Below are 19,421 nucleotides of genomic sequence, written 5' to 3' on the forward strand. Positions count from 1 at the left end.
TATCCGCATCCACATCAACTTTTTACTTTCTCAACCCCTTCTTGAAAACTGAAAGTCTGATTTTTTGATACTTGGTCGATTTGTTCATTTCATGGTGATTTTTGTTAAAAAGTGATATTTTGGACTTCTTTTTGGAAACGGCAATTCTGATTGCTTTGATATTGTATTATTGTACATGTACCTACATGTAGACCTCTCTCAGATTTGCTCATTTCATGATGATATGTTCATTTCTCTAATTTAGAGATATAATTTTTGTGTTATAATATGTTGTCCTCAAATGTAATGTTGCATTGTGTTGTACGTGACATTCACTTTATTTGACAACCTGTGGTTATTTTAGGGCAAATACAAAAAGGCTTGTAAATGCTGAATTAATCATGTTTTGAAAGACTGTGCGTGCTTTCCCAAATAATAGGTTGATCTGTATCGATAATGAAGGATGTGCTTCTAGTCCTTTTTGGGTGCATCTCATTTCTGGGTCATCCAGCCAAGGTTTCCATGGGATATTAAGCCTTTGAGTACTGTCCTCAAAACATTCATTTATAGTCTGCTCTTTTTCACATGATAATTTCAAATTTTTTTGTTCAAAAACTAGAAGCAATTTCACATTATGTCTATTTGATCCAAAATTACAGAAATGTGAAACAAATTTCCCATAGATAGATAGATACAAAAGACACCGTAATAATGATAGATGATTGCAAGAAAACTGTTGATGAGGGGGAGGGAGATACATTGTAACAAATAAATAGTGTTTTATAATGTAGCTGTTTCATGTTTATAGTGATGTCTACTTCTTTTGTCCAGCTCCTGATGCGGTTGCTGGCAAAGATAATTTGGGTCAGTTCCTGCGCTGCATTGAAATTTTATGTAAATGAAGATTATATTTTACATCAAACACAACATCATACAACAGCTGTACCACTGTTGTATAGCAGGTGATTAAATGTTAACCAGTTTGTATGTCTACTTGCAATGTACTGGTACTATTGTATAGTCCACATAATTTATTCTATGTACACCATTTAAACCATGTACATGAAAAGAACACTTCATAGTAAACATTAAAATGAGAACAATTAATAAAGATAAGCTCTTGAAATATGATAATCGTCTGATACATGTATAGATGGAAATATAGTCAAACTTGTGTATAGCTTGTGTATACATTTTTTGTACCACTCCTTCATAAATGGTCTTCATTGACAGGAAGTCTTTATATGGAGGTTTCATGGATCACAAACTCATATATATACCCATACCTATATCGCTGACATGCCTGGACCGATTACATTCAAACTTCATACTGCATCATACATACTATTATACATCATGCACATCAATTTGTTTCACAATCTGATTCAAGATGGCCGAATGGCGGCTATTTTTGTGGTGAAAAATGATCAAAATCAAGTATTTCTGGCATTCTGGAACTAGTTCTTGGCTGTTTACAGATGGATTTTGTTCATACAATGGACATTATGTGACCTTGATGCACATCCTTTTGTTTTTTAGATCGGATTCAAAATGGCCAATTGGTGGCCATTTGTTTTAATGAATGTGGTTCTAGAGCCATATCTCTGACATGCTTTGACTGATTATGTTCAAATTTTATATATTCATTTTACATCATGCCATAGATATACAGATGTATTGGCTTGACGATCCAATCCAAAATAGCCAACCGGTGGCCATTTTGTTTTAATTGATGCTGTTCCAGAGCAATATCTCTCAGTATAGACAAGTACTTGTTTAATGATTAGATACAAGATGACTGAATGTCAACCATTTTAATGTTAAAATTCATCATAATCAAGCATCATCTTCTGGATCCATATCTCTGACATGTTTTTATTCCAACTATGTTACAATAAACAAAACTATATACTGTGATTTAAATTTGATTATTAATTGAAGAAATTTTTGTTTAATACCAGTTTGATAATTTTTTAGTGTGTTACATTGAAGATAGAACCTTTAAATTTTCAGAATTTTAGTAGTGTCTCCAAAAGGAAAAAACATGACTTTTAAGCAAACGGTTCCTAAAGAGGTGCATTTCATCCATAATTGTGTCTACAATACAGCCCTCATCTGTCTGAGGTATGATTAGATTCAGTATTCCAATCAGTAGTTTATTCACTTCAGTGATTTAATATGACAATTATGATATAGATATAATAGTATCAATTAAAGTACATGTATGAATGAACTGTGTATGAGTTCTTGTTTTGTAGGTTAGATACGTCTTATAATTAGGCATTTCAGCAAAATGTTATGGTGTAAACAGAGAATATTAAATTTGGTGTTGAGTATTCATTTGGTGTTGCTACAGTCCTGTCCAGCTCACAATATTTGATGTGGTGCCATTCAAGTTGCTGGTGTTGAGTATTCATTTGATGTTGCTACAATCCTGTTCAGTTCACAATATTTGATGTGGTGCCATTCAAGTTGTTGGTGTTGAGTATTCATTTGATGTTGCTACAGTCCTGTCCAGTTCACAATATTTGATGTGGTACAATTCAGGTTGCTGGTGTTGAGTATTCATTTGATGTTGCTACAGTCCTGTCCAGCTCACAATATTTGATGTGGTGCAATTCAGGTTGCTGGTGTTGAGTATTCATTTGATGTTGCTACAATCCTGTCCAGTTTCACAATATTTGATGTGGTGCCATTCGGGTTGCTGGTGTTGAGTATTCATTTGATGTTGCTACAATCCTGTCCAGTTTCACAATATTTGATGTGGTACAATTCAGGTTGCTGGTGTTGAGTATTCATTTGGTGTTGCTACAGTCCTGTCCAGTTCACAATACATGTATTTGATGTGGTGCCATTCAGGTTGCTGGTGTTGAGTATTCATTTGGTGTTGCTACAGTCCTGTCCAGCTCACAATATTTGATGTGGTGCCATTCAGGTTGCTGGTGTTGAGTATTCATTTGATGTTGCTACAGTTCTGTCCAGTTCACAATATTCAATGTGGTACAATTCAGGTTGCTGGTGTTGAGTATTCATTTGATGTTGCTACAGTCCTGGCCAGCTCACAAATAATAGTTCAGCTGATATTGCTTTGGCCTCGGATATTAAATTCTTCTGTGATTATACTCTTTATATACATTTGCATTTTGTCACTAATTGAAATAATTATCCTAATCTTGACTATCATCTCTATAATCTCTTGGTCTGTTACATATTCATTGCTAGTTGATTTATGTCTGCGATTAAAACATGCATCACTACTTTACAATATAATTCTTGGAGATGTGACTGTGATAGTCTCTTTACATGTATCATACTGTGTTTTAGATCACTTTCATGAAAGGTTTCTCATGTTATAATGCCTTGTTAAAAACTAAATAACACTCTGGCTGGTATAAATGTACATGTACATTTATGTCTATTTGACACTGGTTAGCCACATAAAGCTGTAATTTGTGGTATTTTAACTCAATCATCAGGTTTCCATACGTTTTATTTGAACTTTGTGACCCAATAATAATTATAAAAATATATTTTGAAATTTGGGTTGTCAGTCCAGGTATTTTATTAATTAGCCAATGAACGGAATCTTGTTCATCAATATTCATTTTAGTTACTGCCAGTTTATCAAGTTTATCAGACTGTTTGTAAATTTTACTGTTAAAAGTATTTTATTTGTCCCATTTCTTGATGGTAGTTTTCTCTTTTCATCATGACTGTTTATACAAGCTGTAAGCAAAATGTATTTAGTGATTTCATATTTATTTCATTTGTTTCAAAATTGCACTTGCTCTGTATGCGTATTGACATAATATACATGTATCATGCCATGTACCATAATTACTCATTTGTAGCACATGTTTTCTATGGTCAAAATAAGTAATATTTCAATTACTAATTATACAACAAATGCAATTACATGTAGTTAATAATATGTTACATGAGTAGCCCTAGAATATCACATTTATTAAATAACTTTTATAATAATTTTCATTTGTTCAGAGCCTTTGGCTACACAATTTTTATAAATTTGATATCCTATGTGTTTATCACATACATGTGTTTTGTTAAAGCACAAACGAATGTGGAAACGTATTTGTGACATGTATCCAAGTCTGTGTCTACCGATATATATATATTATATTATTTTTAAAGCTATGTAATTTTAGGGATTAATCGGTGAATGACACGCATACCAGGTCAAATGTGTTTGAATAACAAATTTATTCTTATCTTGCAAATAAATAGTTACCGTTTCCAGCTTAAATTTGTATGCATCCGTTACCATATTTTTAATTATGCAGGTATAAATATCGTAAACAGCTTAATTTTTATGATTTAAAAATTTTATGGCATTTATGAAGATAACATTTTGCGAAAACCCTGACACATGTATGACCCCCGAAAAAATTTCCACTGTGACAAAACTTGTTAATTAGCGACGTCAATATGTCTCTTACGAAATTAAGGCAATTAATTTACAGTACCACAAAATACTTATTTATTTAGTGTTACTTCATCAAATGTATAATACTGTGAATTCACTAATTATTCACTGGGTCGCTAACAGAAATCCATGTTACCATGTAAAATAAGAAAAGCCAGTAATATGAATATGATCAAAATAGTAAAATTAAATAGTTTTACAGTAGTCAGCATGTCTGAATGAAAACACCATTGGGAAATCTCTACTTGTGTAGTTATAATTATATCTAGCCTTGGCACCTTATTGCTTTGGGATCAACTTTCTCGCACGACTTGGTAAATTATATTATCGAAAGATTGAGTGTGAGAGTCGCTGCTTAATAGTCTAATAGTAGTAAAGTCAATTTGACACAATGATTGAGTATATATAGTTTGTGAGGTGAGTGACATTTACTTGTCACTTAGGATACAAAATGTGGGTGAGTTATAGCAAGTCACAGGTGTATATGTGGTTAGTAAAAAAGTAATATACTACTGCAAGTATATTTATCATCTGGATTGTACATGTAGAATGATGAAATGAGAAACTGTATTTGCTTTTTTAGAGAAAAAGCACATTTACTTTTAAAAGCTTGTGGTATTGATACTCTGTTTGAACGGATCAAAAAACACATTTTGTTTTCTTGGTTAAAGAACTCTGCTTTCATATCTGTGAAGTTTATTACAGGTGGTTTCATTCAGACAAGCAGGCCAACAGTCTGAATACATGCAGCTGTCCGAATCATGTAGGTCTGTGTAGGAAAAGGTTGTGATCTTTAAACATATAAATCAACCATCTATTTATGAAAAAGCTACAGTCATGGCATCACTCAGTGTATCATATGGGTCTCATGGGACTGATGTTTAACACAACACTGCATGGTGACCATCATCCTTAATGCTTAAAGAGCACTGATATTATTCCTTTCTTTCCATCAGTATTTTGTCAAATGTTCAATAACCTGATGATTATTCAATCATATTGAAGTCGTTATAGAATGTTGTTGGTGATATAGCATGGTGCCACAATTATGAAATGCTGCTGTTCATTGAAAAATGTTGTATTTATTATAAAATGTTGTATTCATTATAAAATGTTGTATTTATTATAAAATGTCACTCTTACAAAACGTTTTCACTGTTATAAAATGTTGTCACAGTTACCAAATATTGTCAATGTTGTAAAATGTTGTCACAGTTACCAAATATTGTCAATGTTATAAAATGTTGTCACAGTTACCAAATATTGTCAATGTTATAAAATGTTGTCACAGTTACCAAATATTGTCAATGTTATAAAATGTTGTCACAGTTACCAAATATTGTCAATGTTATAAAATGTTATCATAGTTACCAAATATTGTCAATGTTATAAAATGTTATCATAGTTACCAAATATTGTCAATGTTATAAAATGTTATCATAGTTACCAAATATTGTCAATGTTGGAAAATGTTGTCACTGTTACCAAATAGTTTCAATGCTAAAAATGTTGTCACTGTTGAAAAATATTGTTACTAATATAAAATGTTGTCACAGTTACCAAATATTGTCAATGTTATAAAATGTTATCATAGTTACCAAATATTGTCAATGTTAGAAAATGTTGTCACTGTTGAAAAATATTGTTACTAATATAAAATGTTGTCAGCAATTTGGTTAAAGGAATACTCAACAGTCGTAAGAACTGCACATACATGTTTTCTACTGATCTATTGCAGGCTGGGCCTCAACACACAGCCTGCATACTAAGCGTTAAACACAGTTAATTTAAATGCAGTATATCGGCTGTAAAGCGATAAATTTATGATATTGTTTTGTCAATCCCTTCTTTTATTTTCATGAAACCTAACATTATTTTTGCATTTCCTGCATGCCTATTTATCACATTAGCATTGCACATTTATCAGTTTCACAACGTTGCGGTAAATGGATGACTAGAATGTGAGAAATGGACATTGTGAATGCGATAAATGGACGTCATCAATGCGATAAATGGATGTCTAGAATGTGTAAACGAAAGATGTGAATATAATAAATAGACAAATTTGTGTGACAGGTTATGTAATGAATACTGCGTACACCACTATGAATTACCTTAAATACATCTCTTCACACACTTTTTGTTACAATCGTTGATTTTTGTGTGAGCTTGAAATTTGTCTTTTATATAAACCCATAGAATTAAACAACAGCCTAATAAATGGCAGTTCCTGAGTGGACTAGTGTACTGGCCAGTGCATAATTGGACAATTTATTTGGTGCTTTGAGGGAAGCATTGAATGCTGCCATTATCAGTGTTCTTATCAAATCTAGCTGCAAGGTGAATTAAATTTCTAGAGAGGTTAAACTTGAAATTGTAGCTGATGAGTGCCGTATATGTCAGTAGTTTGAACAACTATATAGCACTGAGCATATGTGCAATGCATTATGGGAAAAAATTCTAATATTCTGTTACTGAGCATATCTGCTAAGCAATATAAGGGAAAACAAATTATGAGCAATGAATTGTGGGTGAAAAATTAAAATTTTATATTACTGAACATGTTACTAAGCACATGTGCAATGCATTATGGGTGAGAAATTCAAATATTTTGTTACTGAGCATGCATGTTTTATGAACGATGCATTATGGATGAGAAATTCCTATTGAATATAAACTCATTAAATTAAATGTCAATCTCTTTAGACATTTGTGTGCCAGTATTACTGGTAGTTTTCAATAACATACTTTCCACTCATTATTATAAACGAATAGAAAAACAAAGATGGAATAATCATTTAATAATTCATGTATTATCTATTACATAAATTATATATTTCATATGAAATGAATATGACCTTTAGTCCCTATTCAAATCAAGTTCAAACTGAACACATACATGTAGATTTGTTTTACTATTCAATGCAAACATGGCTGAATGATGGATAGCTATCTTAGTGCCAAAAATGCATCTAAGTCTATTTTATTTTACATTTTAAATTTAAAATCAGGCTTACTGGCAGCCATTTTGTTTTAACAAACTTTACATGTCCATTACATATCATATGTTTATTTCAAATTCTGATCTAAAATGGATAATTCATAGCCAAAATTGTACTATAAAAATCAAAAGTTGGTGGAACTGGATTCCAGTCAATTTGTGGATGGTAGATTTTTCTTAAATCCTCTGCATAGCAAAACGATTTGCCAGAGCCTTTCTTCTCTGACACATTTTGAGTGATTGCGTTCACATCCTGTAAATACATATAATGGGATATACAAATATAAAGAGTGTGTGTACACTTGCACTCCAATCTAGTCTTACATTAAAAACTATGGAAATGGTAGTTATCCATGCAAATATTAATCAGTCTTAACAAATTATGTGTCTCAAGCATTTTAATAATGTAAATTTTCTATGAATTCCCCAGAAAATATTCAGATATAATAGTGGGGTCATACAGTGTATAATGCACAAGTTTAATAGTGTAATTGCATCACTTTATTGTTATTACCATGTCATTGTAATAAACACAGTACCAGAGCATACTGTTAAAACATGTACAAAATGATAATGTTTAAAATAAATATCAAGATGTTTACTGTACCGTAATAACTGCTGATATCTCATGCTAAACATAACAACTGTAAAAGATATGCACCATGATCAGGTGAGCAGAATGTGGGATAAATCAGTAAAGCTTATCATTACATGTACATGTACTGCAGATTACTCATTTGCTGTACAATAACATTGTATTGTCTATAACTAATGTTTAAATGATATAAGAAATTGTTATATATTATGTTTGCATATTAATTAGGTAATTCACATATCAACACTTTCACTGCCATTATCAACTTGTTGCCATCTTCCACAAAATGTTTAATGTGTGAAATCAGTGAACAGCAGCTGTTTGATTCAATTTCAAATTTACAGAGAGATGTAAAACATTTGCAAAAAATAATCATATATTGTACTGAGAAAGTTCTATTAAGTTTTACATTGATACATGTATATAATAGAATCTAAATGTGTTTTCTGATCACTTTGATTTCCCCAAATGCACACATTTACTGAGTAAGTTTTCAGAAAGCTTTAATGTAACCCATGATGTGACATTTCAATCCCAGCTGGCTGAGGCTTTAAAAGCTTTAATGTCATAATTGGTTTTCAGATATGTACTGTATTTGCTCGATTTAGAAGCACTTATCTAATAGAAGCCCCATGAACCAAAAATTACATTTATTTTATAATGAATAGAATAGAATTCTTTATTAATACCGTAAAGATAATGTGATATTTCTTTTTTGGTTAACAAGTTAATAAAGTTTTTACATAGTTGAGCAGACATAAAACTATCAGTGAATAGTAAGACAATTTACAATATCTAAGAATATGGCATATGTTGTTTATTTATGCCGGTAATGTATTTCTTATGTTGTAACACTGTTCGATGTAGTTTATGGTTTCTTTGATTAGTGAAGTGTTCTTATTACTCATTATTTGTATGAATTTAGTATTGTTTGTCATATCTTGGAATCCATATATACAGGATTTGGCTGTTGAATATAGAATGTCTCTGTTGTTTGCATATAAGGTGCATTCTGTTGTGAAATGTTGTTCATCTTCAATTTTGAAACAGTTTTGACAAATTCTGCTTTGTAGTGGTATTTTAGGTTTTTGATGGCGACCAGTTTCAAATTCCAATTTGTGGCCACTCATTCTAAATCATGCAAGTGTCCCTATTTCTTTTCTGTCATTGAGTTTTTAGCTCCGCTGTCGACTTTGTCGAGCGGAGCTTATCATATGAGTGATTGTCCGTCGTCGTCGTCCGTGTCAATGTTTTACTTTTTCGACTTCTTCTTGAAAACTACAAGCCTAAATGCTTTGATACTTGGTGTATATGTACCTTGGGTAGACCTCTCTTAGGTTTGTTCATTTCATGTTGATATCTTTAATTCTCTAATTTTGGTGAATATTTTTGTCATTTTTGGTAAAAACTGATATTTTCGACTTCTTGTTAAAAACCGCAAGTGCAATTGCTTTTATATTACATCTATAGGTACTACATGTGGACCTCTCTCAGATTTGTTAATTTTGTAATGATATCTTTAATTCTTTAATTTTGGTGAATATTTTTGTCATTTTTGGTAAAAACTGATATTTTCGACTTCTTGTTAAAAACCACAAGTCCAATTGCTTTGATACTACATATATAGGTACTACATGTGGACCTCTCTCAGATTTGTTCATTTCGTGATGATATCTTCAATTCTCTAATTTTGGTGAATATTTTTGTCATTTTTGGTAAAAACTGATATTTTCGACTTCTTGTTAAAAACCGCAAGTGCAATTGCTTTGATATTACATATATAGGTACTATATGTGGACCTCTCTCAGATTTGTTCATTTTGTAATGATATCTTTAATTCTCTAATTTTGGTGAATATTTTTGTCATTTTTGGTAAAAACTGATATTTTCGACTTCTTGTTAAAAACCGCAAGTGCAATTGCTTTGATATTACATATATAGGTACTACATGTGGACCTCTCTCAGATTTGTTCATTTTGTAATGATATCTTTAATTCTCTAATTTTGATGAATATTTTTATCATTTTTGGTAAAAAGTGATATTTTCGACTTCTTGTTAAAAACCGCAAGTGCAAATGCTTTGATATTACATATATAGGTACTACATGTGGACCTCTCTCAGATTTGTTCATTTTGTAATGATATCTTTAATTCTCTAATTTTGGTGAATATTTTTGTCATTTTTTGGTGAAAAGTGATATTTTCGACTTCTTGTTAAAAACCGCAAGTCCAATTGCTTTGATACTACATATATAGGTACTACATGTGGACCTCTCTCAGATTTGTTTATTTCGTGATGATATCTTCAATTCTCTAATTTTGGTGAATATTTTTGTCATTTTTGGTAAAAACTGATATTTTCGACTTCTTGTTAAAAACCACAAGTCCGATTGCTTTGATATTACATATATAGGTACTACATGTGGACCTCTCTCAGATTTGTTCATTTTGTGATGATATCTTCAATTCTCTAATTTTGGTGAATATTTTTGTCATTTTTGGTAAAAAGTGATATTTTCGACTTCTTGTTGAAAACTGTAAGTCCGATTGCTTTGATATTACATATATAGGTACTACATGTGGACCTCTCTCAGATTTGTTCGTTTTGTGATGATATCTTCAATTCTCTAATTAATTTATTTTGGTGAATATTTTTGTAATTTTTGGTAAAAAGTGATATTTTCGACTTCTTGTTAAAAACTGTAAGTCCGATTGCTTTGATACTATTCATATTGTTCATTTTCTAATGATGTCTTCAGTTCTTTAATTGAAATGTGCATTGCTAACAGCGGAGCTATCTCAGCCGATAGGCTGCTTGTTGTAAATAGGTTTCCTGTTGGATGTTATTTTTGAATAATTTAAAAGTCCTTAGTTTTGAATCAGTACTGTTCATGTTAGACATCCATGTATTTGTATAATGGATCATTAAAATACAGTTTTTAATTTGACATTTTGTAAGGTTTTCTCCCTCATGGACATTCATGAAATAAGAATTTTTGAAATATTTTTTCTGTTACATGCTCTCTTGTTAAACCATATTAAAAATCCCACCATGCAAACCTGCTACTAATGTAATCTAGTTCCATTGTATATTATGACAGTTTTTTGTGACATATCTTGAACTCTTGTTTGATTATTTCCACTAAATATTCTTCATTAGAAACTAGAAAGCTCAGCCCTGCATGCTCAGTTCAACTATTACACTGTATATGAATGTACTTTTCTGCACATGTCTGAACTGAAATACCAGAAATGAAATACAAATTGGTTCAAGCATAAGTTAACTTCCAATCTGGATGTCAGCTGGCTTTTCACTGGACATATATGTACAATTTTTAAAGTTAATATCATTTAAAAATTCAACTTACATGTTTGTATTCTGTGTAGTATTTACAATGTACCTGAGTTATTAAAATGAAACATATTTAGACAAATACATGTATGGTTTTGAAAGCAAAGTGCCTAGTATTAAGCTAAGTAAAAGCTAGCTAAATGTTAAGTTATGCTCAGACTCTACTGTACACAATGTACCTGTAAAAAACTACCGGCTAGCACCATTTGACCATGTGAACAACATCAGTACAGCTTGAGCATAACTTTACTTTGAAGCTGATGGCTCTATGCTAATACATTTATAATCATTCTCATACAAATTTTCTGCACTTTTTTTATATTCTTTAATATTTTTATAAATAAATTTTTGGAGCAACAGACAAAATTTTAGTTTTCAGTTTTTACTAACGATAAACTGTTTTGACAGACCACTGACTTCAATGATGTTCTCACTTTACAAGAAATAGACTTGTTTCATCTATACATTTATCTACTGCTATGCTATACAAACATGTGCTGATAGCATTTATGTAGTTTTCTGTATGATAACACTGATGTATACAATAATTACTACAGGAAAAACTCAACCCTCATATTTCACAAAATACAAGTGGTGCCCATTATGTCAGTTTTAAGTGTACTTTGAAATTCAACAGTTAGGTACGTCACCATAAAACTCTTTCATCTCATGCTATTATAATTTGTTCACTATAGATGTATTTGTTCTATGTTTCTGTTTAACAATTGTCATTTATAAATATATAGCCTTGTATTTCCGCATCGCTTATTACGGAAATGTTACTCAAATGGTTTGTAATATGTTGCTCGGCAACCAGATGTGATCAAACAGTTCTAATGTTAAATGATGGTAAATGCAGACAAGGTAAAAAACTCTACTTTCAATAAATTATTAATTTTAAAATTTATTGTATACTTTATAAATAAAAAAAAAATACAAGACTGATAAAAGTCATGTTTGTTCAGTAAAGCCAAGAGAAAAATTTCTTGTGCTTTCTACTTTAATATGATTTTGTTTGTGTTCTCAGAGTGCAATAAATAGTGCTTGTTTCTTTCTCCTGGGGAAATAAAAGATACTGGTAATCACAATATGAATGGAGATTTGTTGTTGACATCATACTGTAAGCATGTGGGCTGCTAGTAACTGATGTAGGTAAATTTTTAAAGTTTAATGCTACCCATCCTGTCTCAAGGACCCCTGCAGTGAAATTTTTGTGAAATTCTGAATTTCAAATCAGATTTAACATGTACATGTAAGTTATTAGTTATATATTTGCATAACTAAAATTAATTTGTAGTGAGAAGAATTATTAATATTTTACATTTCTGTTAAATATTTTGTTATTATTCACTTAAACCAAGTATGAAATTGGGGGGAATTCTACTAAATTTACAGCAGGTTTCTATGTGTTCTGCTATGATACACATAACATCAACAACAAGCTCTCTTGGAACATTGCCAAGCTGCCATTTACCCCATTTCCCACTGTGGGAGAGACCTTTTATGTATGGGTTAGTTAAACTTTTGCCCTAAATATTATTTACTGATCAATTTTGATGATTTTTACCATATTCACGACCATAAAGCAACTTTTACCTTCCAAAATTTGAAATAATTAACAAAATGTGACTTTTTGTTTGCTGATGCCATAATTGATGTGTTGCTCTGGGAAAAAGAAAAGTAATTTGATTTATTAATGCCAAAAAATTGTTTTTGTTTGACAAGTTTGGTTTGTATTCGCTACCAATATGCTTAACAGTGCTTAGCTTACCAGAAAGTTGTGTTTTTCAACTTTGCTGGCAGGTTTTCTTCAGTTATTTTTTCTTTTTAAATGTACCATATTGCTTACTTCAATATTTTGCAGTTGCACAAATATTGGGGCAATGTGGCTATAACACAAACTGTTAACAGACTGAACACATACCACAACATGCTGGGATGACATCAGCAATGTATTGATCAATCTTAAATAGAAGAATTAAGTTCATTCAAATATTTTTGTGGATTAACTGACAGATTTCCAGACATTAAGTTTTGGAAAAATAAAATTATCCTTTTATACTTGTGGCAGCTGCTGTGTGAGATGGCATGCACCGGTTGAGAATTTGAGAAAAAAAAACACAACTCTATGTTTTGAAGCATTTTTCCTGAGGTGTTCAGTTTAGGCAGGTTTTACTGTATTAGTTCCTTAGGTGTTCAGTTTAGAAAGGTTTCACTGTATCAGTTCTCTCAGTGTTCAGTTTAGAAAGGTTTTACTGTATCAGTTGCTTTGATATTCAGTTTAGAAAGGTTTCACTGTATCAGTTGCTTTGGTGTTCAGTTTAGAAAGGTTTCACTGTATCAGTCACTTTGGTATTCAGTTTAGACAGGTTTCACTGTATCAGTTGCTTTGGTGTTCAGTTTAGAAAGGTTTCACTTTATCAGTTGCTTTGGTGTTCAGTTTAGAAAGGTTTCACTTTATCAGTTGCTTTGGTGTTCAGTTTAGAAAGGTTTCACTGTATCAGTTGCTTTGGTGTTCAGTTTAGAAAGGTTTCACTGTATCAGTTGCTTTGGTGTTCAGTTTAGTCAGGTTTTACTGTATCAGTTGCTTTGGTGTTCAGTTTAGAAAGGTTTCATTGTATCAGTATTTTTAATCTGAGAGCAATTCATTTCACACTTTACTTTTTTACCAAATTAATTTTACAAATGGTGTACTTATGTATACAATTCATTTTAATGTGACTGTCATAGATTTGCATTGTATGTACAAACCACTACTTTATTGTTGATATGTCATGTATTTGCTCTCTCATACATTGTACATGTACAATACAACTTCTTTTTATCTGCCTACTAATGACATTATCTCCTTTGTGAATCAAAAGTGAGATATGCTTCACTTTACTCATAGATACTTACATGTAAAAGTTCAATTTCAAGCTGATTTATTCACATGGTATACATAAGGTTAGGTTATGACCATATATTTATTGTACTTTTGTCCTTTTGTCTGAACATTTAAGCAATTATCTAAGCTTAAACTTGACCCCTAATAGTTGCGTTCACGCACAGCTCCTTAGCACGGGCTAAGAGGTCAAATTCCTTAGCCCGTGCTAAGAAAACGTGCGTGAACGCTTAGCACGGGCTAAGGAATGCTAAGTACGGGTTAAATCTGATCCGAATTTAAGACGCGGCCTAGACCTTAGCACGGGCTAACGAAGTATGCGCGAACGCTTAGCCCAGGGCTAAGCGCCCTCTGCGGCGACCTTTGGGTGTGAAAATTGTCCCATGTTCGTATAACGACACTATTCCACCAGTCATTACTCCGCTCTCACTTCCACACTAATCGGGTCACTGTAGTAGAGCGTACAGCAGCTCCAATCGTAGACAAAATAAATTTGGTTCGCTGTCTACGACATGCATTAATAAAACACTGTATTCTGTTACGCCCGTTGTATACTGTTTATGTGCATCCAAATAAGTGGTCCATCTTCTCTCGCGTTCCTGTGCACGTCGCTTCAAAATTAGAACGAAACATGCCAGCAGCAGAAATAGAACCTCGCGCATGTCATCCATTTTTCGTTCGTAAATAGCGGCTTACCAAAGGTCACCAACTAATGGCAGCCCTTAGCCCGTGCTAACGACTGCCCCCCCCCCTGTGCGTGGACGCAATTGGGTCTAGCCGAAATGCAAATATGCTAGATAAGCCTAAATCAGCTTAAATCTTAGCCCGTACTTCGTGTAACGTGAACACAACTATTATTGCTTCAAAACCAAAACTAAATATTTGAATAGATTTGCATTGGTTACCTTTCCTACAGCAAATATTCAATTTTATTTGAGGCTGATTTTTTAAATCTTTTAATTAGAATTATCTTAGTACATGTATCTGTTTTTATGTATTCCTGTTGCCTAGATATTTTAGTATATATTTGTCAAATAATCTTATTTAGATTAGAAAGATACCTGTATTCTCCAGATGCACATTTTGATTATATTAATGGGAATGTACATTGTTTCTGTTCCATTACTGATGTCATCCTACACTTAAATCAAATTAATTAAGTTCTTTTTTCACAAACAAAATTGGAAAATACGACATTTAATGTATTTAGCCAGTAGTTTGTCAGATTAATGGATACATACTTCATGCTAAATCCCTTGAATAGAACTTGTTTGTCAGTGAGTTACATTGTACTTATTGATTCAGTGGGCAGACATTCACGATTGCTGTCGGATTTGTCTAATTTGCAGTAGTTGATATCATACTTGTATATCATATTTGCTACAATATGTACTACGTTCACGTTACAGCATTTTGGTATGTGCCGAAATTTTAAATCCTTTGTGTTTGCAGAGAGATTACAGCAGTTACATTCGCGTTGGCCAGAACCCACTTGGGATCCACTCTGCTTGTGCCGAAATCATGCCCTCATTTGTCGATCTGTTATTTGACCCAAACATGGAAAACAATATGCATATGATGATAATTGTAATTGCTATATTGAAACTATATCCATTTGCTGTTTATCGTGCACATGAACGGCAAAACGGATTCAATGTAGCATTGCGAGAAAAAAACGGTTGCAGCAGCACATAAATATGCTTCGCAGTTAATAATTAACAGTTAATATTTGTTTTGTTATCACAAATTTAAGATTTTACTTTCAAAATCGTGTGTTTGCTGATTTGAATTGAACTGTGATCTTATCGGCAAGAACTGCAATATGGTCTCCAACAACCTGGCACAAAAGTCCTGTGACAACAGTACTATTTTCAACATGTTTATTGACAAGAATATTTAAGATGTCATATAATCATCTGCTGACCCCATCGTTGACCCGGTTATATGTTTACTTATTCAATTAGTGTGCTTAATGTGTGTTGTTTAATACCATCAATTCTTGTGGACGAGATCTTGTCAGCTTCTCATACCACACATCTGTATTGAAAATATTGTTTTGATTGTCACAGTAATCACGTTTGCTGTACCTGTCCATATTTAAATTTTCAACATTTTGTATTTTGATATCCAAATTCGCTCTAAATTTTGCAGACGCCATTAAAGTGGAATGTCGACATGGTTTGCATATACTGAGGCTACAGTATATTGTTATTTATTCAATTCCACATGGCAACAGAGGACAATACAGTTATGCAAGTTATACCCTTTTTTTATTGACATGAATTTATCCCCTTAGAACAGTTATTTTTATCTTTGATTAGTACTGGTGGAAATGTCTTGTCATCTGAGACTTGCTATGACCATGTTATGCTTCATTTAACTGACTCATCCATGCATCAAAACTTGTTCATATTTATGTAGCACTCTTGGGATACCATACTTGCTTTTAAACTGTTGAAATATGCATGAACAAAAAATTAAAAATTCACATTTGTAAGCTTTCACTCTCACCAACCCTTAATGCTTTTGCTAATATATTTTATATTTTATATCTTAGAAGATGTTTACTGAACACTTAGCTAAATATAGTTAATCACACAGCCATATAGTGTAATTACACCCACACGTATGTGTTACATCTAATGACACTGGTGTCTTCAGCTTAAGCTTATGACTTTACAAGGATCTGTCAATACAATGTAACTGTGGGTGTTTCACTGAAACTCCATGGCAATGGCCCATGGCAACGGGTAAGAAAAAATGTGAAATTACTGCAGGAACTAAATGCTAATCAATTAATCAATGTTTCCAAAAAAATAGAAATATGTATCACATGACACCTTTGTAGGATCCATGGTTTGAAGTAATGCAATGTATGCCCATTAAAGTTTTCACAACTAGTTCCCTCTCTTCATCACAAATTCAAAAAAGTAGTCCTGTTTATAGGCTGCACTTTTCTTCAGAAGATTGGCACAAATTTTTGTTAGTTCCAAAATTAGGGTTCATTTCCAGAAATATTGAAAACTATATACGAGAAAAGTGCAGACAAATTTGGGCGAGAAACAGTTGGTAAAAAGATTAAATGATGTTTGATGAGATCATGATGGAATTACAAATTTAAACACATAAAATAACACACTTTATGTGCAGTGACTTACCCAGTTTTAGTAAGACTCAGTTCCAGAATTTAGAGCACCCAAATACTATTCTCTATCTGATGCTGCTAGAGGGCGCCATACACATGATATACCTAAAGGTTTGTAACTATTAAATTAATCCCATGGTTCAGATTGATAAACTCTGGTGGTTATCATGAGTATCTGCTGACGTCAATCTAAGATAAAATATGGAATTATATATTTATCACTTCCATATATTTCCCCAGTCTAAAAATTACAAAGTGGTGTAGTTGGAACTAATGGTGAAATAATGCAGAAACAAACTTGTCAATATGCTAGTTTTGTTGCATGACTACATTCTATTTTAAGCAAGCATCTTGCAATACATTGTGCGACGATTCTGCTCCATGAACGATATTTTAATACTTGAATTTTTTTAGTGACTAAAAAATAATTCCGAACATAAACACACACACACACACACTTGCCAACACAATTGATTTTAACCTTATCAGTTTTTGTTGGACAATATGAAAACCAGAAGGTCTAGGCAATCTTTTGGTAGCACGCACAATAAAAAAAAGTTTTGCAGTTCGTGACGTCAACATACTTGTATGTGATATGCATTTTTGATCTGTTCAGTATTACATCACACTGTGTAGATACGCTTGTTATGTTTGTAATTAGAATACTGAATATACACGTAATGGAAGGGGTATCAAATCATGTTTTAAACTATCAGTACATGTGTATGTGGAATGATATGACGTCAACGCCAACAGGAATTTTCTGTGATGCAACTAATTGTGCTAATTCCCTTGCGCATCTTTGATGCACCAGTCAGTCAAACGTGCATGCTCCAGTCAATCATAATTGATATTTGTATCTTGAAAACTTTGTACTATAGTTACAAAATGTAAAAAAATTAAACTCTCTATTTTATTTACAAATTCCAATGTAAATGAAAAAATAATGGATTTCAGGGGTCACAGTATTTCAGATGCCTTTTTTTTTTTTTTTGAAGACTTCCCAGCAAGCTGACCCAACTTGATTTGGGGGCTATCATTTCAATGCAGGATCCCAAGTCTTGTTAGAGTTGGAAACTGGAGATCTTCTCCAGGGATCTATTCAACACACCATAATGGCACATACCAAACGTTTCTCAGTGTGTTGCTGTATGTCCAACTCTTTGGTCTTGAGAACATTTAGCCATCTTCATTAATACCTATTCATAACTTTTGTTATTGCAGTATAATATTGGACAACTGTACATGATTGCAAAGCACAGTCATGAACAAAGTGAAAAGGGTGAAGGTGTTGAAGTTATTAAAAATGAACCTCATGAAGACCCCAAACACGGTACTGGAAGGTATACAGAAAAACGAATACACCTCTCAAAGTAAGTCAATAAAACATTGTATGCGGTAGTTTTCCTTTGCTCACATGTCCTTCATGCTGATTAATATAATTATTTTCACAATTATGGGAATAACCGATATTAGTATCCATGGAAATGATTTCAACATAGGTGTCACATTTGTTGTGGCAGCCAAGTAACACAAATATGTGAATATTCATTGGTTTTCTAGCCCAGATTGGTGAGCAATGTATATTTATTGTCCATTGACTTTCAACTTTGCATTTATTGAAAATCAAATGTGCATACAGGCATGGAATATGCTCCTCGTAGCAACGGGGTATGGCTTGTAGTCCCGTTTTGAAAAGGTCAGGGGAAAGATTGCTATGTATTTTATTCATCTTTTGGTCCATGAATATTGCATGAATCAATTTAGATGTGAATACACATATGCACATGGGAATACAAATGTACTGGATGAAGATATAGCATGTGGAAACCTGAAGGGAAAAGCATGTAATATGCAGCTTGTCAATCATGAAGCTAATGTATTAGGTTTCGTATATTAAAATTGTGTGTACTTGTCTCTGTAATCTGTTTTCCCATCACTGGGATTGAGTGGTCTGCTCCCTTGATGTATGCTCTACTTTATGCAGATACATACTTACTGTACTTGAATATCATAACATA

At 32.5% G+C, this 19,421-nt stretch overlaps 1 protein-coding gene across 1 annotated transcript in view; it reads left to right on the forward strand.

Moving 5' to 3' along the window:
- Positions 1-19,421, forward strand: part of LOC102804523 (cytoplasmic phosphatidylinositol transfer protein 1-like) — a 130,900-nt gene that overhangs the window by 48,477 nt on the left and 63,002 nt on the right. Inside the window, exon 2 of the mRNA XM_085502857.1 lies at positions 18,625-18,773. Within this exon, the coding sequence (XP_085358983.1) occupies positions 18,625-18,773 (149 nt within the window). The remainder of the gene's footprint in view (positions 1-18,624; positions 18,774-19,421) is intronic.

The sequence above is a fragment of the Saccoglossus kowalevskii genome, chromosome 8 (genome assembly GCF_978046115.1).
Source record: "Saccoglossus kowalevskii chromosome 8, keSacKowa6.1, whole genome shotgun sequence".
Taxonomy (NCBI): Eukaryota; Metazoa; Hemichordata; class Enteropneusta; family Harrimaniidae; genus Saccoglossus; species Saccoglossus kowalevskii.